Source organism: Amphibalanus amphitrite, unplaced genomic scaffold, assembly GCF_019059575.1.
Source record: "Amphibalanus amphitrite isolate SeventyFive unplaced genomic scaffold, NRLGWU_Aamphi_draft 000010F_arrow, whole genome shotgun sequence".
Taxonomy (NCBI): domain Eukaryota; kingdom Metazoa; phylum Arthropoda; class Thecostraca; order Balanomorpha; family Balanidae; genus Amphibalanus; species Amphibalanus amphitrite.
The window spans coordinates 2,143,174-2,169,325 of NW_024881506.1; the positions used below are offsets into that span (position 1 = coordinate 2,143,174).

Here is a 26,152-nt window from a genome sequence, read left to right on the forward strand (position 1 = left end):
CCGTCATTGGCTGCTACATGCCGTACTGGGACGGGCAAGCCGGTAACTCGGAGGAGTACGACAGTGTTATTGCCAAGCTGGACGCTCTAATCATGGCGCTGCGTCCCTCTGCTCCGGTGGTTGTAGCCGGTGACTTCAACTGTGCACTACCGCGTCTCCCAGCAACTTCACGTCCGCCTCTGTGGCAACGACTTCGAGGGTTCACTCGGCACAGTGTCGCCATGCAGCAGCTGCTCGACCAGTACGAACTTGTGGCTGCAGAATTTCTATTCCCCCAGCAGGTGAATTTCACATACGCACGCGCCGACTGCAAGAGTCACATCGACCATATCGCTGTACCGTTTTCCCTGCTACCGCGCGTAGCTGGCTGCCAGATTTTGCCTCCACATCCAGAAAACCTCAGCCCGCACCAGCCGCTCGTCTGTCGGCTGTTGGTGGCAACTGCAGCTCCAACGGAGACGACGCACCGCGCCATCTCTCGGGCCACTCCTGTGCCTGATTCCGATCTACTTTGCTGGGACCGCGTCGACAGATTAGAAGACTACAAGCATATTCTTACCGGCATGCTCGTGACTCAACTCCCTAGTTGTGGCACCTCGCTCGATGCGCTGGACTCAACAATATCCCGCTGCCTGCTCGCCGCCGCTAGAGAGGCAGGCTGTGTTAAACAGCGGCGCCGGCCAAAAGCATGGTGGACCCCTGCCACAGCAGCTGCACGTGACCGAGTACGCTTCTGGCTCCATGTCTGGACCAGCTGTGGTCGACCTCTTCATTCGACGGTCTACTCCTGCTACCAGTCAGCTAGAAGAGAGTACCGGAAAGCTCGCCGCACAGCAGCCTTAGCCCCCGTGCAGCAAGAGGCCCGTCTGTTGCACCAACTCAAGCGCAATGGGAACACCAACGCCTTCTGGCGACGGGTTCAGCGCTCTCGGCGCGGCCCTCTCCCTCCTGGGGGTGGTCGCACTGCCAGCGAGTTCGGAAGACATTTCGAGGCGGTGCACGCGGACGAGCCCTCCCTGCTAGACTCTGAGCAGGCTCAGATTGCTGCTGCAGTCGAAGAAAGGGCGCGACGCTATTCCACTCTGGCCACCACTCGGACGGTCACCGTGAGTCAAGTTGCCGACCTGTTGCGCCGCCTCCCTCTGCGCAAGGTACCGGGTGCGGACGGCGTGACGGCGGAACACCTCATCTATGGCTGTTCTCCTCCCCTGCTATCGGCACTGGCCCAGCTTCTATCGGCCTGTTTGTCTTCGTGCAATGTGCCGGCCACATTTGCAGAGAGCGTGGTAGTGCCTCTTCTGAAGAAATCCCAGCTTGATCCAAACAATCTGGACAACTACCGGCCTATTAGCCTGACATCGTGCACGTCGAAGCTGCTGGAGATGCTGTTGCTGGATGAACTTGAGGCCAGTTTCTGTCCGCACGACCTTCAGCTGGGATTCGTGAAACAGCGAGGCACCAGCGAAGCATCCATATTGGCCCTCGAGACCATTCAGTGGTGCCGACAACGAGATCTGCCAGTTTACGCGGCAAACTTGGACGCCAGGAAGTGTTTTGATAAGATCTGGCATGACGGGCTATTCCACCGTCTGGCGCAACACCTTCGTCCGAACTCATGGCTGCTCATGCTTGCCTGGTACCGCCGACTTCAGGCTCACATTGCCTTTGACGGTGCCATATCCGACTCATTCAGGATCCGCCGGGGCACCAGGCAAGGTGCTATTCTCTCGCCTATCCTAGCCAACGCCTACCTACACCCGCTCGTAGCCGCCTTGGACGTAAGCGATCTCGGTGCTGACCTATATGGTCACCACGTGCCAGCTGTCTGCTATGCCGATGATCTGCTACTCCTGTCCACCAATGCCAGAAACCTCAGCACTCTACTAGATGTGGTTGATGACTTTGCGAAGACCTGGAGGCTGGAGTTCGTCCACCCGGAGCCCGTCCGCACCAAAAGCCACTGCATGGTCTTCGGCGCCGAGCTTCTATCCGAAGTGCCAAGATGGAGCCTGTCGGGCCAGCAGCTCTCCACCCGCCAGCAGTCCGAGCACCTCGGTGTCGTACTGGATGGGAGTTTATCTGCGGCGCCACACGTCCAGCACCGCGCGTCTCGAGCTCGTGCCAGCCTGTACGGTCTCGCGCCTGCTGGTATGCTGACGTCCGGCCTCTGCCCAGCCGACAAGTGCTTCTTGTGGAAGACTATCATTCAACCGGCGCTCACATATGGCTGCGTGGCCGCCCCGCTCAATGCAAGGGACATGACGATCCTCTGTTCCGCTCAAGCGACTTCCATCAAGGTGGTTCTTGGCCTGCCTCGCTCCGCCCACCATTCGGCGCTTCTCGCTGCTGCCGACATCCAACCAGCACATGAACTGCTGCGGGCAGCGTGTTTCCGCACTTTGAAAGATGCGATGCGCTCAGAGCACCGGCTGCAGCAGGCGCTGCTGTCAGGAATCACCAAGCTGGCTATGTGCCCGACTGAGCTAGTGGGCTCATTACTGATACAGCTTCATGAGATGTGTGACTGCAACCTTTCTGCACTCCTCGGGGTGGCAGCAGGGCGGCCGTGCAGCGACCGTATCTACCCCCAACGGGCTCCCGATGGCCTAGCTGACTCGCTTGCCTTCCTGATGAGTCGCCGGGACCAAGTATCTCGCCGCCTGCTCCGGCTATTGACATGCCCGGAGCGGGAGTGAGTGTCGCCTGCGACATCAATGTGTGGCCCCTGCTCACCCACTGTCATGCTTTGTGTGATGTTTTGTGTGTGCCTTTTTTTTCTTACTTTCTTGCCAACTTTGGTGCCTAATAAACTATGATGATGATGATGATTAGGAAGGAAACGGCAGGCAAAAATTATGCCAAACTCTTTCAGAGTTCACAAAAAAATGTTATTTTCTAAGAGCAACTAACCGCATCAAAAATGATCAACCAATTCGGAGGAAATCGGAGAAATCAAGAATGTTTTTCATCAAACGCAACGCCGAGACATGCCTTATTAACTTAATTTATTTCTGACCAGGATATGGGATACAATCTTATCTAGCTGCAATAATGTGCCTGAGCACAAAATATTTGGTTTAAAGACCCTGTACCTACCGCCGACTTCTCGGAGCGCCAGTACAGGCAACGCGCTACATACCTGAACCTCTGACAAAGGTAGACTTTTTACCCTGCTCAAAAGGATTACTTGAGGCGTGATTAGAAACGTTGATATTTTACAGATATAATTACTTGTGAGGGGATGTCAGGCAGTATTCATACCATTATCTTCAAAAATTAACAAAAATGTAGTATCTATCAAATTGAAAATTACAATTATGAAGAAATCTAGGAATCCTACAATGTTCTCAACGCCCTGTCCCGCCGGAATGTCTCCCATTGGTTTTGTCAATTCCTCCTGAGGCCAGTTTCACCAATAAAAAACAGACGGCTGCGATTATTTTTTAACAGAACGATAGTCTCAAAATGTCATTTACTGCTAAAAATACTAATCGCTGACTTGAAAAATGTAATAACGTAGCTTTTAAGTGCTATATTATTTGGTCAGCAATTACTTTTTCCACCGGTAAATAGGATTTATAGACTATCGTTTTGTCAAAAAATAATCGCAGCCGTCTGTTTTTTATTGGTGAAACTGGCCTCTGAGCAGGATAAAGTCTGTTCTACACTTTTTTTCGTCCGAATTCACAAAGATGAAGTCCAAATTCACAAAGCTGAATTCCAAATTCACCAAGCTGAATTCCAAATTCACAAACCTAAATTACGAATTCAAAAGTCAAAAGTCCAAATTCACAAACAAAAAGTTGGAATTCAAAAAGATAAGATCGAATTTCAAAAAGCAAAAATGTGATTTCAAATAAGTAACAAGCAATTTCACAAACCAAAAATGCAATTTCAAAAAGATAATGCTGGATTTCAAACGTTGTTTCTTGTTGTTTTCTGATGATATGTTACCTAGCTCTTTTAACCCTCGCCCGTAAACGGCGATCTGCCACCTTCGCCCATGCAGGGGGGGGGGGGGTTGGTGCGACCCCCCCCCCTTGGCGTTTGAAAACGGAGCGTCGTAGAGCTTAGCGGAAAAGACCAACGGATTGCTCTCGCCGAGATCTCGCGATTGGTGGTATATTTTTTGGTCCTAGGTCAACATTTGACCTACTTTTGACCGGTCAAAGGTCAAATTTTCGGAAAAATAGACTTTTTTCAACTTTCCGCGGCGATTGCGGCAAAACGGTGGGAGATATCGACTTGAAACCTTCACTATCGTGTTCCTTGATCAATTCTCTATCGTTTGGTATGTATTTCGTTTCCCTAGCTCTAAAAATGGCGCGTTGGGAGCGCCGGAAGTCGGCAAGGTCACAGTCGGCGGCAGAAATTCGAAAAATCAAAATTTAAATTTTTGAAGTCTGATTGTATTTTTGGATTTGGGAGGTCCATTTGCTCCCTATAGAAGCTAATATTGCTGCATATTCCCATTGAGGTGACAAGAATTAGCAAAATAGTGGTTCGGGCGCTTTTCAAAAATAGTACCGGACGCTGTTCCTCTTGTGACGTCATAGCTCCGTGACCTGACCTGACCCGGTCAAGTTTCTTATACCATATGATAGCCAATACTTGCCCCAACATGCATGGGAAGTTTCATCACGATCCATCAACCGATGTCCGTACCACCGGCAGGAAACCTCGGGCGTTGGCACTCAGTTTGTGAAAATCCGGCCGGAGGCTGTTCCCTTTGTGACGTCATAGCTCCGTGACCTGACATGACCCGGTCAATTTTTCTTTATCAAAAGATGCGCAAGGTTTGCCCCATCAGGTACCCAAAATTTGGCGGCGCTGCGCGCCGCCGTTTTTGCACTATTTCCGAAAAACCTCAGGGGGGGGGTTGCACCAACCCCCCCCCCCTACATGGGCGAGGGTTAACATATACCTACAATTTAAAATGACAAAATATTTTGTTTTTTTTCGGATGTAAAAATAATGTTCCTATATCTTCAGAATTTGTCGGTTTTAGCTTATAGTGGATACCTAATAACGTGATAATGAGCAGAGTGGCCATCTGCAGGCACTGATCTCGTTGAAATAAATGCAAGGCAACGGACGGACAGTTTTATTTGCGACTTAGACAAAAACAACGCAAAGCTGCTTGTCTGACAACGCCGTAGGGCACGTTTGGAACTAAGCCACTACAAATCAGAAACATATCTTGAACCTCCATCACTCTCACACGCCCATCGCCAGGTCGGCCAGGGCCACGCACCCGGCATAGTGGCGCTGGACGTGATTGTAGAAGTTCATGCACATCACCGGGTTGATGCACTCCATGGCGGCGTCCATCTTGGCCTCCAGGTAGCGCAGCCGGTGTTCCTGCTGGGTGATGCCGTCAGTCGTGTCCATCATGGCGCTGAATGATGACGCCATGCCCCGCTTCATGTTCGCCTTCACTGCAGACCAGACAGCCTCAATCGGGTTCAACGGCGCGCTGTATGGCGCTGTCCGTACCAGCTCCAGACCAGGGAACTCGGCTGCAACTGCCTCCAGGTCACAGTGTACCGGCGCGTTGTCACAGACGATCGTCACCTGGTCGAGCGGCAGAGGGCAGGCCTGCAGGGCACGTCGCAGCCAGTCAGAGCAGTCCGTCTTCCGAAAGGACCCTCGTCGGCGCTCCCAGTAGATGATGCCGGTCTGCGACATCAGCCCGATGATATGGACGTTGGGGCCCTTACTGGTGGCGGCCTTCACCGAACATCGCAGGCCGCGGCGGGATCGGCCCTGAGAACGCCGCAAAAACAGGTTCGCGTTCGTTTCATCCATGTAGAGCACCGATCTCCCACTCCCCGTCGCCGCCATCACCTTTCGCACGTACTCGGCCCTCTTCTGCTTATTTGCGGCGTTGTTCATGGCCACTGGCTCGGCCACGACCTTCTTCATAGTAAACAGCTGGCCGTGCAGGTGGCGGTGGATGGTCGGGACGGATATGGTGACACCGGTGTCCTGGCGCAAATTGCGACCGATCTCCACGAGAGATATCAATGGATTCTCCTCGACGTAAGTGACCATCTTGTCGACCATCCCCTGGGTAACTTTCTTCTTTGTGGCACCGCCACGGGGACGCGGCAGCTGTCCTTCGGGCCTCGTAATGTACCCGTAGGCAGTGCGGACCGGAATTCCATTCGCTGTCGCAGCCGCCTTCCAGTCTCCACCTTCATTGAACACGGCCACGACCCGCTCTTGGGCATCCCGGGGGATCCGCTTGTACGGCCCACGCCTGGTGCCCGGCGGAGGGCCGCGCCTGCCTCGCGGCTGTGGTGGGCCGTCACCGCCACCGGCAGGTCCAGCTTCGTCAGGAGCTCCGTCAGGAACTGGATTTTCAACCTCTGTCAATTCTACCTCAACTTGCATATCCCCATCATGGTTAAAAAAATGGTCAACCTCCGTTGAGGACTGAGACATACCTGGCTACAATAAAATAAATCACAGCAAGTTATTGACGTTAACAGAGCAAATGAGGTAAGCATCTGTGAGTTCAACGTTCAGAATGATTCATGTGGATTCATAAACAATTGTTGTAAAAAATCACGTGTTCCATGTGCTATTTTTGTTAAATGAGTTCCTCCAAATAGGAATATTACATAATATTAGCAGATGTATTCCTCATGCGGAAATTTATGTACCTTTTCTTATAAGCACCTCTTATAAAAATATAAAATTCAGGTGCAGCAGCTTTGTCTGTAGTTAGTTCAGAATATCTTTTGAAATCAAACATTATCTTTTTGAAATTGCATTTTTGGTTTGTGAAATTGCTTGTTACTTATTTGAAATCACATTTTTGCTTTTTGAAATTCGATCTTATCTTTTTGAATTCCAACTTTTTGTTTGTGAATTTGGACTTTCGACTTTTGAATTCGTAATTTAGGTTTGTGAATTTGGACTTCAGCTTTGTGAATTTGGAATTCAGCTTTGTGAATTTGGACTTCATCTTTGTGAATTCGGACGAAAAAAGGTGTAGATGCCAGAGTTTGCCTGAACACGAATTTTTTAGCTTCTGTATCGACAAATTAACCCCACTCAATACCTTTCACCACGGACTATCCATCTGACGTTGTTTGTAGGTTAATGACAGACAAAATGTTTCAAATATTTGGCTAATGTTAGAGAGGACAATTGAGACTAGTTGGGTTATGAAGCGTCCCTTTCGTAAGTTTTATTTCTGTGAGAACAACTCGACACAGATTGCATTTCGAAACTTTTATATCAAGCAAGCTACAAAACAGCATAGTTTGTCTCAACCCATGATTCGTAACGCGCTTATCTGTTTGCAGCTATAACGCTCCTGTTGTGTGTGTCCGCCAGTCTGCACTGGGTGAACGACCTGCCGGGCTGTTTCGGGCGCGTACTGGCGTGCCTGCGGCCGGACAGCGCGTTCGTGGGTGCCATGCTGGGCGGCGACACTCTGTACCAGCTGCGCTGCGCCCTGCAGCTGGCCAGCCTAGAGCGAGACGGGGTCAGTCAGGGCACGGCGGCTCGGAGAGAGCGCCCTTCGGAGGATGTCTTTGCTAAATATGCCTACCGTGACCGACGTACAGGGTGTCCCATAAGTTCCTTCTCACCTAATTTTTTCTTTTAGAAGCTCTCTTATTTAAGGCCACGCTTAATTTATCTTAATTTATTTTGTAACTGTGCTTTTGGGGTTGCCATGGTAACTGTGAATATGCTCCACGGTAACTAATTCGTCTAGACAAAATATTTTTTGCTAGAGAGTTCACTTCCTCTGGAGACGGCTTACGCCGCAACATACAGGTCTCCGATACGGGTACGTCTCGGTATTTAGTCCGCACGTGGGCCATTCGCGACGGTTGAGGGTGATTGAGGCCATCCAGTCTGTAGCCAATGTCTGTCGCTAACTGGAGGCAGTCAGCAAGTGACGCCGATGATTTGTCGGGAGTCAATCGCTGCAAGTTCATGCACTTTTTTGTCAGCTCTCAGGAGTGAGCCATGTGGCCAAAACTGTGTGGCGTCAAAGTGGCCGTCAAAAAGGTCTTAGCGTTAGAAAGTTGGATAAGCAGACTTTTCAGGATGAATTACCAGCTGTCTAAGAGTATTATTTCGGGGTACATAGCTCACGTTCACTTGGGCTTAAACTTAACGGAGGACGCAAAACAGTCCAAAATGTCTTAAAATGGCCAAACATGTGTTTCGTTATGCCTGGGGCTAAAAAAAACTGGAGGGCCGATGACATCAATGAGGTCATCTGGACTAGCTAGTCCGTGTTCGAGATAAAACACCCGTCAAAATCCCAAAACGTTCCCATATGGGCGACGGAAAAGGCCTCCGTGTCATTCCGCTTTACTCCTATGCAAAAGGCCAGGGTCACGGTAATATGGGGTAATATGCGTCCAGACGCTGATCAGGTTGCGATTGACACTCCAGAAACAGTGTTGGGACGCAGAATGCTCCTCCAAGAAGATCTAGGAGGAGTTTCAGCCTTCTAGCTGAACTCGAACCGCCGGTATGTACACATTTTTTTTAGGAGAAAATGGCATCCGGGAGGTCGTAGGCCCATCTTCAAGCAAGACAGTGTATCAGTGCACAAGGTCAAGCAAAGCTTAAAAGCAGTGCCAGGAGACTGTGATAGGCGTCCGTGGCAAGATCACCCAGGCAACTCATTTGACCCAAATTTCATAAAAATGTGTTTGAAATATTGAAATCGAGAATCGTCGAAGCGAAGCACTGTTCAGCCTCGAGGAGCTCACGGCGCATGTCAAGTCAGTCTGGGCTAACTTCAAACCTGCTAAGCTGCCAAACATGCCGGTTGGCATGCCGCAGCATGTATTCATGTGTTTACCTATGAAATGGGGAGCACATTAAGGGCTCATAAACATATCAAAACGCTATGTACTCTGTTTTACATGAAAATATAAGGTGAGAACGCACTTATGGGACACCCTGTAGAAAGGAGCCGACTTGTCACCTCGTTCAGAGAGGATGTGATTGCGAGCGGGCGAAGCGAAATCTCGTAGAATAACGGAAATTGATGAATACTCAGTGTTTGGACCACACTATACGTGCCTTGTGCACAACAAAGAGGTGTCAATTTAGTAACAACGAGTAAAACGCCTTTTGGGGCGGCCAATAAAGCGAGCTAGAGGGTGGGCCTTGGCCCTTGCACGTACGAAATTGCGCAGTAGCACCCCAGCTGTGGCACATGGTTATGCATTGCCCAGTGGGTGCCTACCCATATGCTAACTTTCAGCGCAACCGGCCCGGCTGTTACGAAGATATTGCAATTGTTAAAAAACTGACTCATCTTCGTTTTGCACGTGACACGTGCATAAGAGGTCACCCACATGCATCGGGAATAGTCCAATACTTGGTAGAAAGAATGAGGCTACCCTAAAAAAAATACCGCATGTAAATCGGTCAAGTGGTTGCTGAGATAAAAGTTCGCGAAAGCGTCCGAATGGCCGGCCGCTCATACTAAAAAAATCCGTTAATCTACTAAAGACTATGCACGCTTCCATCGCTCCGTAATGACCAGTACAACGCCTTTTGGGGCGACCAACAGAGCGAGCGAAAGGGTGTGCCTTTCACGTGCGAAATTCCCAGGGGCTACCTCCTATGATTTTGTGCACTGCACCCTACTAACCGGTCCCTGGCGATGTGCCAAATTTGAGCGCAATCGGCCTAGCCGTTCTCGAGATGTGGAAGCGGCACCCTGCACGTGCAAAATGGGTCCCAACTGTGGCACCTGGATATGCATTGCCTAGTGGGTGCCCTCCTACATGCCAAGTTTCAGCTCAATGGCCCAGTAGTTACTAAAATATTGCAATTGTTACAAAACTGGCATCTCTGTTTCGTACGTGGCACATGCATAAGGTGTCGCCCACATTCATCGGGAATAGTCCAGTACTTGGTAGAAGGAATGAAGCTACCCTACAAAAATTATTACGGAGCGAGCGAAGCGAGCGTAGTCTTTCCCGCTTAGATTAACGGAAATTTCTGAGTATTAGCGGCCGGCCGGCCGGCCGGCCGTGGTCACGATTCTGTGACGCTTATATCTCAGCAACCACTTGACCGATTTACACGCGGTAATTTTTGTAGGGTAGCTTCATTCCTTCTACCAAGTATTGGACTATTCCCGATGCATGTGGGTGACCCATTATGCACGTGCCACGTGCAAAACGAAGAGGTGTCACTTTTGTAATTGTTGCAATATCTCGGTAACTACTTGGCCGATTGCGCTGAAAGTTGGCATGTACATAGGTAGGCACCCACTAGGCAATGCATATCCATGTGCCAGAGTTGGGGTGCTGCTGCACGTGCGCACGTGCAGGGGTCGATTCCAGATCTCGAGAACGGCTGGACCGATGGCGCTCAAATTTGGCACATGGTCAGGGACCGGTTAGTAGGGTGCCGTGCAAAAGTCAGTTGTGACCCATTTTGCACGTGCGCACGTGCAGGGTGCCGCTTCCAGATCTCGAGAACGGCTGGGCCGATTGTGCTCAAATTTGGCACATCGCTAGAGACCGGTTAGTTATAGGGTGCCGTGCACAAGTCAGCTGGAAGTAGCCCGTCGAAATTTCGCACTTGCAAGGCTCACCCTCTCGCTCGCTCCGTTAGTCGCCCCAAAAGGCGTTATACTGGTTACGGAGCGAGCGAAGCAAGCGGAGTCTTACGCAGGGTTGTATACCAATCAAGTCGATTGAATTGATTGATTTGATTCAACGCGTATTTTGAGTTGATTGGATTGAGTCGATTGACTTTTCGAGATGACTGGTTGACTGACTCGTTTGACTTTAGCGACTGGTTGACTGATTTGATTCCCGAAAATTAGAGTGACTCGTATGATTGAGTCGATTGAATGGAAAGTTGAAATAAGTTTTAGTTGACGAAAAATAAGGACACCAATTGATGACATCAAAGATCACAAAACTACACTGAAAACTGCTTGTCATCACAACTGCAATATGGGGTAGATGGCCAAATAAAGAACAGGGCCTAAACATGAACAGCCAACTTGACTTTGACTTTCAACTGCAATAACTGCTCCAATCCTGTGATAGAACCTGGCGATGCACCTACCTACCTTTCTGCACTCAGCAGGAAACTTTTTTTTAATCCAGATGATAAAGTGCAAGGCCCTATATACTAATAAAGTGTGATTAATTACTAATTCACGTCTCCACATCTCCTCAGAAACAACCCACTGAACTCTATAAATATCTGAAACCCCTACAAAAATAGCTGAAACAAAAGCGCCGTTTTCGTCTCGCTAATTACGTTTACATTAATAGGCATGGGCGCCGCCACCGGGGGGGACGGGGGGGACGCGTCCCCCCCCCACTCTCAGAATGGAAGGGGGACGTCCCCCCCAAACTCATTACGGAGCGAGCGAAGCGAGCTTAGTCTTTCGTAGATAACGGAAATTTCTGAGTGTGAGCAGCCGGCACGCTTTTGCGAGGCTTATATCTCAGCAGCCACTTACCGAATTACATGCCATAATTTTCGGTAGGGTAGCTTTATACCTTCTAACAAGTGTTGGACTATTCCCGATGCATGTGGGTGACCCCTTATGCACGTGCCACGTGAAAAATGAAGAGGTGTCAGTTTTGTAACAATTTTGGCAAAGAAAGTTGGCATGTATAGGTAGGTACCCACTAGGCAATGCATATTCATGTGCTACAGTAGGGGTGCTGCTGCACGTGCGCACGTGCAGGGGTCGATTCCAGATCTCGAGAACGGCTGAACCGATTGTGCTGAAATTTGATACATGGTTAGGGACCGGTTAGTAGGGTACCGTGCAAAAGTCAGTTGGGACCCATTTTGCACGTGCGCACGTGCAGGGTGCCGTTTCCAGACCAGAGCTCGAGAACGGCTAGGCTGATTGCGCTCAAATTTGGCACATCGTTAGGGACCGGTTAGTAGGGTGCAGTGCACAAGTTAGTTGGAGGTACCCCCTTGCAATTTCGCACGTGCAAGGCCCACCCTCTCGCTCGCTCCGTTGGTCGCCCCAAAAGGCGTTTTACTGGTTGTTATCCATACCCGAAATTTGCTTAGGCCCGTCTGTCCAATGAGACCATTTCAGAGCCGGAAGGATGAAAGAATTAGTGGGAGACATTGGTCTGGGCAGCCACCAGCCCAGCCCACTCGCATTCACTGCACCCGGCAAAGGACTATAGCTCCAGTGGAGCCATTCCGCATGGGATAGTTGCCCATCCAGCCCGGAGCAGGGGGTAGCGGTGTGGAGGAGAAGGATTTGACTGTCCTGAGGATGGAAGAGATAGAACGGTGCCGAATCTGAGAGGGTCCAGGATGAGGAGGTTTACATACTCAGTATATGGGGTGTGGGCCTACATGCATTGGTCTGACTCCTGACACCTCGGCCAACAAAATCTCCAGCTCTTGTCCGACCTGTTATCGCGGAACTGCCGATTTTTGATATCGTGATCAACGTGTGTCGTATAACACGACTGGTCGAAAATGGGCCTAATATATTTCGTCAAACCAGCCAAGAAAGAGAGCATGACTTTAAACCAATCCGACATCGAAGTCAAAATCCGAACAATTTCGAAGACTTCAACTCCGACTCTAGCCAAAACTATCAACTCCGACTGATTTCGGCTCCGACCCCACAGTTCTGCAGTCACACGACACTAAATTTCCAGCTTCTAAGAAATAAGCTATACGGTTGAGAGGACAACAAAACTTTGAGGCGACTTGACTACAGTGTTCTAAAATTGGATATTTGTTGGGTGTGCCGATGAAGAAGAAAAATCCTAGGATGAGAAAAAAGAAAGTAAATAACTGAAGTATTTTTTTTCAAAATGGTGTACTTAGGTAATGCCAACTTTTATGCCAACTGATAAACCAGGATTTCATGTCAGGATCTTGACAGGGTGTGGAACAAAAGGAAGTGGGTGCATCATCTGTCAAGTGACGTGTGAACTGGCTGTTGGGAATACATGAAACTCTTTTCAGAGATGAAGTAAAGTCGGTCATTCATATTTTAGGGATGAAAATATTTTCCCTATTAGGTGTGATTTGCCACCAAAAAGTCTGAAAAATGGAACACTGCTTGACTACTTCACCTGGTGACCTGACCTAAGGTTTTCTGGTATCAAGCTTGTTACACGGGCTGCAAAATCCATATTTTGGAGCAGTTTTGCCTGATGTTTTTTGCCAATTTTCGCGGCGCTTCGCGCCGATTCATGCACAACCCAAAGAGACAGATTGTTACTATACAACGCCCCCTCCCCCACGCGGGTATGCAATATGCATTTCCTATGCAATATGCAGTACCGATCGGATTAGTGGCATACATCAGCAATTATAGCCTGATAGAGCACTGGAGGTTTTGCCGTTTCAAACTGAATCGGACCTCGGATGTGTATGTATATAGGTAGGTACTTGGTGGGAAATCAGTCTATAGCATTACCTAAACTACTTTCCTCAAACCAGTTGTTTTGCCACAGTTATGAGTTTTTATGCTTAAAATGGTCAGGAAATAACATAATGAATATTTGCAAAGAGGATTTTATTTTATTTTTACATAAGAACTGTTTTCCATCTTTCGTAGAGTCTACTTATATTGCAGCGGAAGCTGATTACGCATTGACCAAGCATACTCGTATTACTGTTACGTAGTTCAAACCAGCTGAATGCTGATTGGCTAGCATTTTTCCGTAAGGGAATTGATTCCTCGGTAATGGAATGACAAAGTGTAGTATATGGGAATGACTTCAGTCTTCAAACCTAAAATCGATACCGATATCATGCCGATATCTTTGGCTAGGTTGATCGTTGGGCCATAAAAGCTCTTGATTTGTTAATTCTTGTCTCAGCTCAAGCTACAAAACTGTTACTTCAGTTTAAAACCCTATGTTAAAAGTGGCATATTTGCTTTAAACGTTCAATACGTCGGACCGAAAAAGTCACGGTAAGAATGTCTATTTTAGGGTTTTCAGTCGGTCAGTCCGTCCCCCCCCCCCCCCCAGTCAAAAATCCGTGGCGGCGCCCCATTTGCTGCATTGTTTAATTTGCAGCAGAACGTTTGTTGATCCTTTTCTCCTGAGAGCCTAGGCATAACATATTTAATATATTTCATTTTCCTTAAAATATTTTACCGAATATTATTAAGTGGTTTTATTTCAAATGAAATAATAATTAAAACGAAATTGGTGTTGTACAACCGATTTATTTTATGATGATCTACCATACTACATGATAATCAATGACGTCATCTTACCAAAAAATCAAAAGACGTAGAATAAGGATTTATAAAAGCTTAGCATACTTCTTGGCAAAACGTTTTCTTTGTTTTTTCGCAGTCGTACCAACTGCAACGGCATTTAATTTTCCTTGTTCTTCTTCCTTTGTCCTTAAAGGGACCCTCCCACCTTCAAAAAAGTTTATGAATTGGCATGAAAGTGATGTCGCTCGGTTCAGAAAGAGCGAAAACGAATATCTACCAAATTTCACCGAAAAATATTCACCGGTTTTCAAGATATTAGACTTTTACTTTTGTTTACTTTTTTGGGATCTCCGCTGTTTCTAGCGACTTTATTTTAGAAGTGCGGCGTTTGCGGCAAATGTTGCGCGCAAATAGCATATACCACCGCGTGCTGCAAAACGTTTTAGGCTGGAGACTTCCAGTTTGCGGTTAACTCGCGTTTATTTTGGTGGCTAACTTCCTTACACGCGTGTAGCTGCCCACCAACTTTTACCCGGGGACTTCCATCCGCGGTTAACTGGTGGGTAGCTACACGCGTGTAAATATTTAAATGCCGACTTACACGCCAGTTTAAAGGGCTTCCCGATCAGCTGATCGGGATGCGGCGATCAGCTGGTCCAATGAACAAGTGCGAAATTCCGTTATTTATGGGACCGGTGGCCCCCAATCAGCGTTTTTGCACATGCAATGAGTACAGCCGTAACAATGGGATGTGGTGATGCATTAACCTAACCAGAACAGCGTTTGAAGCCGTGCCAATCAGCATCAGTAATGCTAATCGCCTTGTGTTATTTCACTCTGTATGGCCGACCGCCAGTCTACTGCATGATCTTGCAACAGCCGTATCTCAGATTACTTGTCTGCCCTCGTCGGTTCGTCTCCGTCACCCCCCGTCCTCACCCCCGCCCCGTCACTTCACCGGTGAGGCGTCGTCGGTGTCCAATTCAATGCCACACAAAGGACGATTATCACCGAGTGATCAGTTTAAAGGTAGTGTGCCAGCTTTCTTGGACCGTATGGAGTTAATGGCCCAGATAAGGAGAACCGGATTTTTAGAACTTATCCATACCTTCAAAACTCATGGAAACGTCTTAAATTCTTCAAATTTTGAGTACCCCAGTGCGAAATTCGCCCCGACGGGTTGTCGGTCGTACCCCAACCACATTTCACACCACTATGAACAATAAATGCACACACTGAAATCGCTATTACCGATATGCTCATCCAATCAAGTTTCGATAAACCCGTTCATCATCATCTCCTGCGGTTTCGAACACGCCTGTTAGGTGGCTTCTGATGCTCGTCGAGGTCGGAATTTCCAAATACGCGTGGTGCGTCGGGCCGCGCGCTCTGACTTCGGCCAAGAAAAATGCGTCAGCTGATCATTGTCATTTCTGCCACTTGCGTGTGGTGAAATGGGGTCATAACTTATAAGACGGCTTTTTCATATCAATTATTTTACATAAAATCATATTTCAAACCATAAATAATGTTCGACAGCCAAATAAAAGAAACAATACAATACGGGCTTACAGTTTAAGGCTCGACATTGTGTTGTCTACGATTAGACAGCTGATAACTCATTCCCGTACGTCGTATGGTCGTAACACTATAATGACCTTTGCTTATTGTCACAAGTGCGCCGCATTCGCGATTGTTGCCCGACGCCTGTTTGCAGGTGAGCCCACTACAGTTGTGATACATATCTAAAAACCGAAAAACTTTTAGGCGAAAAAGGCACTATTCCAGGCCCATTTTTGATTTTTTTGCGATATTAGGTAAAAACAGAAGCTTCTTATCCTAGGAAATATAAAATGGGAAATCTTTCAAAGGTGGCACACTACCTTTAATATGTGCATGTCGCGGGGGTGGCTGACGTTCCAACGGCGCAGGATCCGGTCCACCACCAGTGCCCATTTGCTGCCGTTTAAACCGCTAATGGTTCTTTTTGGCCGTCCTTTTCATATCTCTCCAGAGCTGTGTCAGCTGTTTCTAGTCCCATTTTTCTTCTGACCTTGCATTACAGGCTGTAACAATGTTCTTCCAAGACCGTTTTCGTTCTTCGTTACTCCTTCCATCGTGTCACTTATTTTCGATGACTTTTACTTCAGTCTTCATGACATCGGCTAACAAATGCATGTCTCTACTACTGAAATTTCTGCTCCTCTTCTTCCTGTCCATGGTTGTTGACCGGACACTCGTATTGCTTCCACTGAGCTGGTCCTCGCCCCACTGACTGACACGTAACGCGAAGTGCGACGACAGGGGCCCGACACTAGCCGGCTGGCTCGACGATCACATTATTTCGGATGCGATACGAATCCCATCTCACTATCCCGAAGATTACGAAATAGCAGCTGGTGGCAAGGAGATAGGTGCGATGGAAATAGACTAATACCTCCGTATTTGAAAATTTGAGTCCTACATCCTCAATTCTGTCAACTCAATTATTGCTCTGATTACTCATGTATGACTTGTTGAAAACATCTGGATACTTGCAGTGATGAAATACGTAATTTGTAACCCCTCAACAAGCACAGAGGCCAGTTTAACCAACAGAAAAATAGCCGCCTGGCAGAATTTTTTGCCTAAAGACCGTTTCACATACGGAGTGTAAACGCGATAAGCACGTAAGCGGATAGGGCTTTACCGCTCTCGATCCGTATGTGAATCGGCCTTTACGCGAAAAATTCCGCCAGGCGGCTATTTTTCTGTTGGTAAAACTGGCCTCAGTACTATGAATAGGTGACCTCAAATTCGTCTAGTCTTAGCAGCCGAACGGCTAGGCCGAACTGGCTGAAAAAGCCAGAACTAGATGATTGCACTATTGTCTATCTCTTGCACATAAAATTTGCACAGAAATAAACTTTTAAAACCCCCTAAGGACCAAAAAAGCACCACCGAAAAGATGCCCGCGAACTTAATACATGGGGTGGCTCGCGTGTAAGTTCGGTCGCTAACTTAGCGAACAAACTATTTACCCGCAGATGGAAGTCTCCGGGCAAAGTTACCCGCCGACTTAAACGCGAGATAAACGCCAACTTACCCGCAAACCACTTACACGCGACTTACCCGCGTGTGGAAGTCTCCAGCCTTAGTCAAACATTTAAAAATCGTTAGATATTTGCGCTGACGTCACACATTCAGAGGGGTATTCCTAAGCATTAGCCCCTCTGAATCAAAATGCTGCAATTTTGAAATTCAATATTTCCGATTTAAGGCATTTCTCGATGTTGTGAGTGCCGAAACCGGTAATTGTGAGCCAGGGACCCCATTTTGGCTATCTCAACTCAAATCTAATGTTAAGGTGGGAGGGTCCCTTTAACTTATCCTGTGGTTCCAAAGTCCCTGTCCTTTCAATTTCCTTTTAAATATATTTTTAATGCTCATCCCTATCCCCCAGTCCTAACAGTTTCAAATTGTATTGCAATAAAATGTTTTGAATTCTTCACATATAACCTATCTACCTTCGTTGGTACTGTTGGTAGCCAGTGACACATCTAGGCAGGTAAGTAGGTACCTATACCTGCTTTCCTGCTGTCTTCATAAAGCATACCTAATGAAGTTGTCAAATTTATAGCACATTTTCAACACTTTCATATCAATATGGTGTCAGTGTGGCATGTAACCTAGCTAGCTTCATTATGTTCAGGGTTCAATTCAGAAGAGCTCCGCATAACTCACATAAGAGACAGACGGGGGCTTTACATGGGGTAGATGGCCTGATGACTTAGCTGGAATATGGCCAAAATTAAATTGACAACTTTTGAGTGAAAGGTGGTGATTTGGGTTAAGGGGCGTTTGTTGAAGTCAACTACTGGGTTATTTTGCACCCATTAAATGAAACTTCTGCTCCAATTCTACCCATTGAACCTCAATATCATGATCCACCTGTCCATCACTAGGTATCCTTCCTTATTACATAGAAACTTTGAATGGCATGGCAATTTATAATTTTAAATGACAATATTTTTGTTTCTTCTGTAGGTAGGTAGGTAGATAGGTACCTACACCAGACTGCTATGCCCAGTAAACATGCCGACGTCGGCCCGACGTCGGCCGACGTCGGGGTGACGTCGGCAACTCGGCATCGACATGCCGACGTCGGCCCGACGTCGGTCCAACCTCGGCACGACGTCGGCTGGATGTCGGATATGCCCGCATGTTCCGACGTCCAGCCGAGGTCCAGCCGACGTCGGACCGACGTCGGACCGAGATCAATTGCTGAGGTCCAGCCGACGTCGGGCCGACGTCGGGGCGACGTCGGACCGACATCGGCCGCTGTTTTGACCGTTAAAATAATATAAAATACATGTTTCATGTTTCATAAAGAGCTTCTGTATTCAAAATATCCTCAGGAAACTCAAATCTTCCTCCACGCCGCAACCCCCTGATCCGGACTGGACGGGAAACTTTATCCCATTTGGGATTGCCCGTAAGCCGAGCTCGCCCGTAGCCGGGTGCGGTGAGTGCTTGGGGGCTGCTCGGCCTATCCTTTGGTCAGGCTCAGCCCCGGCAACTCACCAGGGCCGGGCCCAGTTCATATAGAAAGGCCAGTCGGCAAGTGTCACCTTGCCAAAGTGCCACTTATCAAAGGGACACTTTGGGAAACGTTGGTGCAGGTGTGTAAGAGTGGCTATACGAATCCATTGTGGGGTCGCCCTTTCTTTCCAATAAGCAGGCACGTACCCAGGATTTCGCCCAGGAGGGGGCCACCTGCTTCCGAAGGGGCCCTAAAGTCACTCGGGGGTCCTCAGGCCGCCCAGGTGACCAGGGGCCCCCATGCGACCAGGCCCCGGCTACCAGGGCCCCCCTAGGCGACCAGGGGCCCAGGAAACCGGGGGCCCTCGGATGACTGCAGGGGCCCATCGGGTCATCAGGGGCCCCTCGGGTAACCAGGGGCACATAAATGAAACTTTGATATCATTTTTTCTTCCTAGTAAAAGACGTTTTATCCGGTGTTTGAAAAAATATATCGGGGCCTGAGGGGCCCCCTGAGGGGGCCATGGCCCCCGTGCCCCCCCCCCCCTTGGGTACGTCACTGCCAATAAGTGTCACGAAACAGCAATGGGACCAGGGACTCTATATGAACTGGACCCAGGGTGCTCGCCAAGAAGACCAATGTCTCCATCGGCCTATGATCCTTCCGGCTCTGAAATGGTCTTGTCAGACCGAAAGGGCATAACCCAACAAAACAAACCAAGTTCGTTAGCTGGCTGCGTGGTGTAGTGGTTAGCGCACTAACCACGCGTTCGAATGACACGGGGTTCGAATCCCATCGCCGGCTGATGCTTTTGGCGTGTTGTCCCAGTAAATATGCCGACGTCGGCGACTGGGGGGCTCGAATTCCGCCGCCGGTTGATATTTTTTGCGCGTTGTCCCAATAAACATGCCGACGTCGGCCCCGTCGGTCCAACGACAAACGATCTCGTCAACCTCGGCAAACGATCTCGGCCCGACGTCGGCACGACGTCGGCTGAACTTCGGCTGGACGTCGGAACATGCGGGCATATCCGACGTCCGGCCGATGTCGGGCCGAGGTTGAACCGACGTTGGGCCGACGTCGGGCCGAGCCTCGGCCCGACGTCGGCATGTTTACTGGGTGGACACTTTTCCAAGTTGGTGGGGCAATAAACCTAATGTATATCTTGGTTTGAGTCGTTTGATTGAGTTGATTGATTCCTTTCATTGTCGCGTTTGAGTCGATTGAATCAATTCCCGAAAACTGCTCTGACTTGATTGATTTGATTGGTTTCCCAAATTTGTCGTGATTGAATTGATTGCTATTGATTGAGTCGTATACAACCCTGGTCTTACGTAGAATAACGGAAATTTCTGAGTATGAGCGGCCAGCCGGCCGGCCGTCGTCACGATTCTCCGACGCTTATATCTCAGCAACCACTTGACCGATTTACATGCGATAATTTTTGTAGGGTAGCTTCATTCCTTCTACCAAGTATTGGACTATTCCCGATGCATGTGGGTGACCCCTTATGCACGCGCCACGTGCAAAACGAATAGGTGTCACTTTTGTAATAGTTGCAACATCTCGGTAACTACTGGGCCGATTGCGCTGAAAGTTGGCATGTAGGTAGGCACCCACTAGGCAATGCATATCCATGTGCCAGAGTTGGGGTGCTGCTGCAGGTGCGCACGTGGAGGGGTCGATTCCAGATCTCGAGAACGGCTGGACTGATTGCGCTCAAATTTGGTACACGGTTACGGAGCAGTTAGTAGGGTGCCGTGCACAAGTCAGTTGGGACCCATTTTGCACGTGCGCACGTGCAGGGTGCCGCTTCCAGATCTCGAGAACGGCTGAGCCGATTGTGCTCAAATTTGGCACATCGCTAGAGACCGGTTAGTAGGGCGCCGTGCACAAGTCAGTTGGAGGAACCCCCTCGCAATTTCCCACGTGCAAGGCCCACCCTCTCGCTCGCTCCGTTAATCGCCCCAAAAGGCGTTATACTTGTCATACGCAAATCGGTCAAGTACTTGCTGATTACGGAGCGAGCGAAGCGAGCGGAGTCTTTCCTTAGATTAACGGAAATTTCTGAGTATGAGCGGCCGGCCGTGGTCACGCTTTTGTGACGCTTATATCCCAGCAACCTCTTGACCGATTTACACGCAGTAATTTTTGTAGGGTAGCTTCATTCCTTCTACCAAGTATTGGACTATTCCCGATGCATGTGGGAGACCCCTTATGCACGTGCCACGTGCAAAACGAAGAGGTGTCACTTTAGTAATTGTTGCAATATCTCGGTAACTACTTGGCTGATTGCGCTGAAAGTTGGCATGTAGATAGGCACCCACTAGGCAATGCATATCCATGTGCCAGAGTTGGGGTGCTGCTGCACGTGCGCACGTGCAGGGGTCGATTCCAGATCTCGAGAACGGCTGGACCGATGGCGCTCAAATTTGGTACGTGGTTAGGGACCGGTTAGTAGGGTGCCGTGCAAGTCAGTTGGGACCCATTTTACACGTCCGCACGTGCAGGGTGCCGCTTCCAGATCTCGAGAACGGCTGGGCCGATTGTGCTCAAATTTGGCACATCGCTAGAGACCGGTTAGTAGTGTGCCGAGCACAAGTCAGCTGGAGGTACCCCCTCGAAATTTCGCACGTGCAAGGCTCACCCTCTCGGTTGCTCCGTTAGTCGCCCCAAAAGGCGTTAACCCTATTAGTGGCAGGCTCCTGGCTACCCCTATTAGTGGCAGGGGGGGCTGTTTACGACCCCCCCCCCCTTGATATCTCGAGATCTAACGGGCCGATTTTCAAAATGCAAACGGCATTCGATTTCGCTCAACGTGATCTACATTTCTAAAAAATAAAAATTAAAAAAATGTCAATAGGGGGTAGAGGGGGGTAAAAACGGGAAAATTGCAGATACATTTTAGACTGTTTATCACGGCCAGGTTTCTGAAAATATCCTAACGCAACTTTTGCCGATCGATAGAGAATGAACCAGGAATTCACATGGATCCTAAAAATATGCATTTTCAAAAATCATAGGCGGATACAGATCATTGAGATTGGGGGTAGGTACACAAAAAGTATAGTAAATAAGGTTTTTGTTGGTACTGTTTCTAAAAAGGGTGGTAATGGTCTTGTTATGTTACAATTTTCTTATGAGAGAACGACTACAATTGTATTGGTCATGCATAGGCGGTGTCAGGGCACCTATGTTGGGAGGTAAAACATAACCCCCCTTTTTGGACGCCTGGATCCGCCTATTATAGCAAAAACGTGTCAAAAGAGGATGCACAATAACTTTGTATATGTTATCACATGATACCTTTCATTCACTGTTCGTAAAACTGGTGCATACAGTTATAATACATCAGCATCGTGATCTTCGTCCAAATGACTCGCTTCACGAATAGGACCCCCCAATTCCCAGTGCTCTGGAGCCGCCCCTGGTAAAGTTATGAACTTGAAATTTTCAGGGAATGTGCCCAATTTAGTTTTAGGAAGTCAGAAAATTTCAGCATCGTAGCTTCAGCGGTTTCGGAGATATTTCCGAAAAACCTGAGGGGTGGATGAAAACAACCCCCCCCCCCCCTGCCACTAATAGGGTTAAGCCTGAAACAGACTCTTTCCGCAGTCAGGAAATCGCATGCGAGAGCCTATACAAATACATGGAAGCACGCTCGCATCAATCGCACGCACCTCCCGCAAGCGATTGATGCGAGACGAATTACAATGTATTTTAACCCGGCAGTTGCTGGGGTATTTCGCCACCCACCGTTTGCTGGGGGGGGGGGCGTTAAACGCCCCCAGCCAATAACTCGAGAACCAATAGGCGCAGCGAAACGCACGAGGCGGCAAACGAAAGAACGCGACAAGACGGTTTAGATGAGTACTTTAAAGTTGAATTTTGAGGTCACAGGTCAGGTCAAGGTCAGGTCAAACACCTGAAATCGGGCTTTCAGTAGCATGGACTTAAGGACTTCGCAATGGGCGCCTCTCGTCATAAACTCTGTCAAAACGGTGCACAATCCATCATATAAGGCCTACAAGAGTGTCAGCTCCATGCAGGGGTCAGTCAAGCATAGGTCAGGGTCAAGGTCAGGTCAACCGGGCAGGCACATATCCCCGAAAAAAAACTGATATTCGCAGCCTGTGACACATGTTTTATGGGTAATTTGGGGCGTGGAACACGATGGTGACATTCATTTTATCATATGTGTACGTGTTTGGCTAAAAAAGTTCAATTTAAGAAATTCATGTATCATGATCGTGAAGTAGTCACGAGAAATTGCCAAGATTCAGTTCAAGATTTTGGAAAATGCGGAACGATAATCAATAATCGAAGATAGCCATTTGATTCTTCATGGTATTGGCAGTCTAATGGCGTTCAAGGCATGTCTATATGTCTATTCTGTGATTTTATATGATTTTTTGAACATATGCCGTTTTTGGCCGAAAACTCAGAAATCATGACGTCACTAAAACCTCGATATCTCAAAAATTTTCCGACCGATTTTTTTGAAACTTTGTCACAATAAACTTCAATCAATTCCCTACAGGTACCCAAAATTTGGCGCGCCTGCGGCGCGCCGTTTTTGTGCTATGGCCCGGCGAAAAAAGTGGGGGCGTTTAACGCCCCCCCCCCCCCAGCAACTCGCGGGTTAATAGGCTCTCGCATGCTATTTCTTGAACGCGGAAAGAGTCTGTTTCAGCCTTTATACTGGTATATAAGACTCGCAAAAACGTTCGCACGGCCGGCCGCTCATTCTTAGAAAGTTCCGTTGATTGCGGAACGAGCGAAGTAGATTAACGGATATTTCTGAGTATGAGCGTCCAGCCGGCCGGCCGTGTTCACGCTTTTGTGAGGCTTAAATCTCGGCAACCACTTGACCGATTTACTTACGGTAATTTTTGTAGGGTAGCTTCATTCCTTCCACCAAGTATTGGACTATTTTCGATACATGTGGATGACCCCTTACGCACGTGCCACGTGCAAAACAAGAGGTGTCAGATTTGTAACAATTGCAATAAATAGGTAATTACTAGGCCGATTGCCCTGACAGTTGGCATGTAGGTAGGCAGTAGGCACCCACTAGGCAATGTATATCCATGTGTCACAGTTGGGGTGCTGCTGCACGTGCGCACGTGAAGGGGTCGATTCCAGATCTCGAGAACGGCTGAACCAATTGTGCTGAAATTTGGTTCATGGTTAGGGACCGGTTAGTAGAGTGTCGTACCAAAGTCAGTTCGGACCCATCGGACCTAAGAGACGGCTGAACATGGCTGGGCCGATTGCGCTGAAATTTGGCATGCCGCTAGAGACGGTTATTAGTTTGCCTTGCACAAGTCAATTGCCAGATCAAGGCCAGGTCGTAGGTCATCGAACCGCTGGCCGTCTCCATTCCGTTCTGAGCTATGCTGGTCGCTGCCGACGGCAGGGTTTCGACTAGTCTGACCTATGCTGGTTGCTGCTGACCGCAGGGTATCGGCGTGCACGTGTCGCCGTTCGTGAAGCCGCAGGACGTCGTCGGACTCCTTACCAGGGCCGGCTTCACAATGCTAACCATTGTAAGTACCTGTGAACAGGAGACGTTTCACGTGGCTGGCTTAACCCTCACCGGCACAGGGGGGGGGGGGGTTGATGCAACCCCCCTAAGGTTTTTCGCGAATAACTCGCGTAAAAAGTGGCCGATCACGAAGACACTTTCAGTACCCTCGCATTGATCAATTTTACACCTACCCTGAAAATTTCATGACCCTGACCCAAATGACCTTTGACCTGTCACCTCTTTTCCGAGACCATGTTTGGCCGGAATCGCGATTTGGCGTATGTCGGCTCGCATTAGCCGCGCGTTGGCCGCAAGCTTTTCGTGGTTTCAAACGTTCAAACATGTGATTTGATGTTGCTCCCATGCATTAGGGTTGGTGTTAAGGTCACCTGAAGGTCAGGTCAGGTTATTGACCTTTGGTGACCTCGGTTCACTTTTTCGAGTTTTACATGTTTCTACTTTCTAGGCTAGTTTTTGGAGCTGAATTCGAATTTAGCAACCATTTGAACATTTACGAAGTAGTTTTGGTGCCTTCGCAACATGTTACGAAGCTGTCAGAGGCGGATCACAGGTACTACGAATACCCATACTACGTAGGTACCCGAATACTACGACCCCTACCGGTTGACCTGACCTGACCTGATCCGACCTGGTCTAAACGCTTAACGACATCATCTGTGATCAAAACTAACACGATATTCGTGATCAGCACCCCGGAAAACCCCTCAGCAGCCACACTTAACGACTTGCTTATCCTTTGACTTTCTAACAGGTCCCGATATTCCCGATTTTTGGGTCATTGACCTGACCAGGAAGGTCAACCGATGACCTAGGACCTTAAAATTGGGTATCATTGGCTTCCTCTCGTGACGGGCAACACGCTCGTTTTCTAGACAACCTAGCGCAAAACAAAGATCACCATCGCACTCCCCGTGACCAGCTGCATCGAATCGATACCCATTTTATGCAAAAAAAAAAATCAACTATGAAATTTGGCCTAATATGCGCCTAACCTTTACCTTACCTTCACCAGAACATAACCGAAACAGATCCCAGAGGTTGCTTGACCCACGTAATCCCATTTGTTATGTAAAATGGACCATAAAACATGTATCACACGACACTTTAAATGTTTGTGGCCCTCAGTGACCTGAGCTCTGTGACCTGACCTGGTATCAGTGACCTCAGATAGCAAAATATGTGTTTGACGAACAATTATCAATCGATGATTTTCAATAACCTACAAATGTACTTGATTTCACAACACGTCATTCTCTTGAAATGCCTGTAAACGGTGAAAATGTGACCTTTGACCTGACTTGTGACGTCATCGGTTTGACCAAGCTCAATGAAATTGGGTCACAAGGTAGTTCCTCGGTGGAGCTATCGAATGCCGTTTGAATTTTGAAAATCGGCCGGTAAATTTCCGAGATTTGGGGGGGAGGACCGAAACGGCCCACTCCACAGGCTAGGTGGTAGGGTCCGCCGATAGCCCTACGGGGCGCGGGTTAAGGTTGCCACAAGAAGTTATTTCCATGTTCTGCCGTGATCTCTGATCTTGTAAATATTGAACCGAGGGCAAAAATGTGTTCTTTAGGTTTTTAGGCCTTTCGTTTGGTACTGCTTTATTTTCATAGTTATTTATGCACATAGTTTGACAGGATGAAAAATACCCTCTCCCACTGGATCTGGCCGGGGTAACCAAGATTCGGATGAGTAGTCCCGTGACCGTCGTTCTGACCTGCCCTGTGATCGTGCAAAGGACGTGGACGCCATCACGGTCGGCTACCCGTCCATGTTCGAGCTGATGTGGGACCTCCAGGGAATGGCAGAGAACAACGCCGCCGTCAACCGCACTCTGCGGCTCAACCGGGACACCATGCTGGCGGCGGCGGCCATCTACCAGGGTAGGTCA

General features: G+C 48.5%; 2 protein-coding genes across 12 annotated transcripts in view; one reads left to right on the forward strand and one right to left on the reverse strand.

Moving 5' to 3' along the window:
* The window catches only part of LOC122381373, a 74,588-nt gene that overhangs the window by 32,176 nt on the left and 16,260 nt on the right, over nucleotides 1–26,152 (reverse strand). The gene's annotated exons all lie outside the window — the stretch shown is intronic.
* Nucleotides 1–26,152, forward strand: part of LOC122381327 (arginine-hydroxylase NDUFAF5, mitochondrial-like) — a 48,252-nt gene that overhangs the window by 16,621 nt on the left and 5,479 nt on the right. For 6 of the 10 annotated variants that reach the window (XM_043365404.1, XM_043365371.1, XM_043365386.1 and 3 more), the window contains 3 exons: nucleotides 7,348–7,498; nucleotides 24,170–24,256; nucleotides 26,000–26,144. In XM_043365404.1, the coding sequence (XP_043221339.1) occupies nucleotides 7,348–7,498; nucleotides 24,170–24,256; nucleotides 26,000–26,144 (383 nt within the window). The remainder of the gene's footprint in view (nucleotides 1–7,347; nucleotides 7,499–24,169; nucleotides 24,257–25,999; nucleotides 26,145–26,152) is intronic. The other 4 variants (XM_043365420.1, XM_043365428.1, XM_043365414.1 and 1 more) reach the window with 2 other exon arrangements.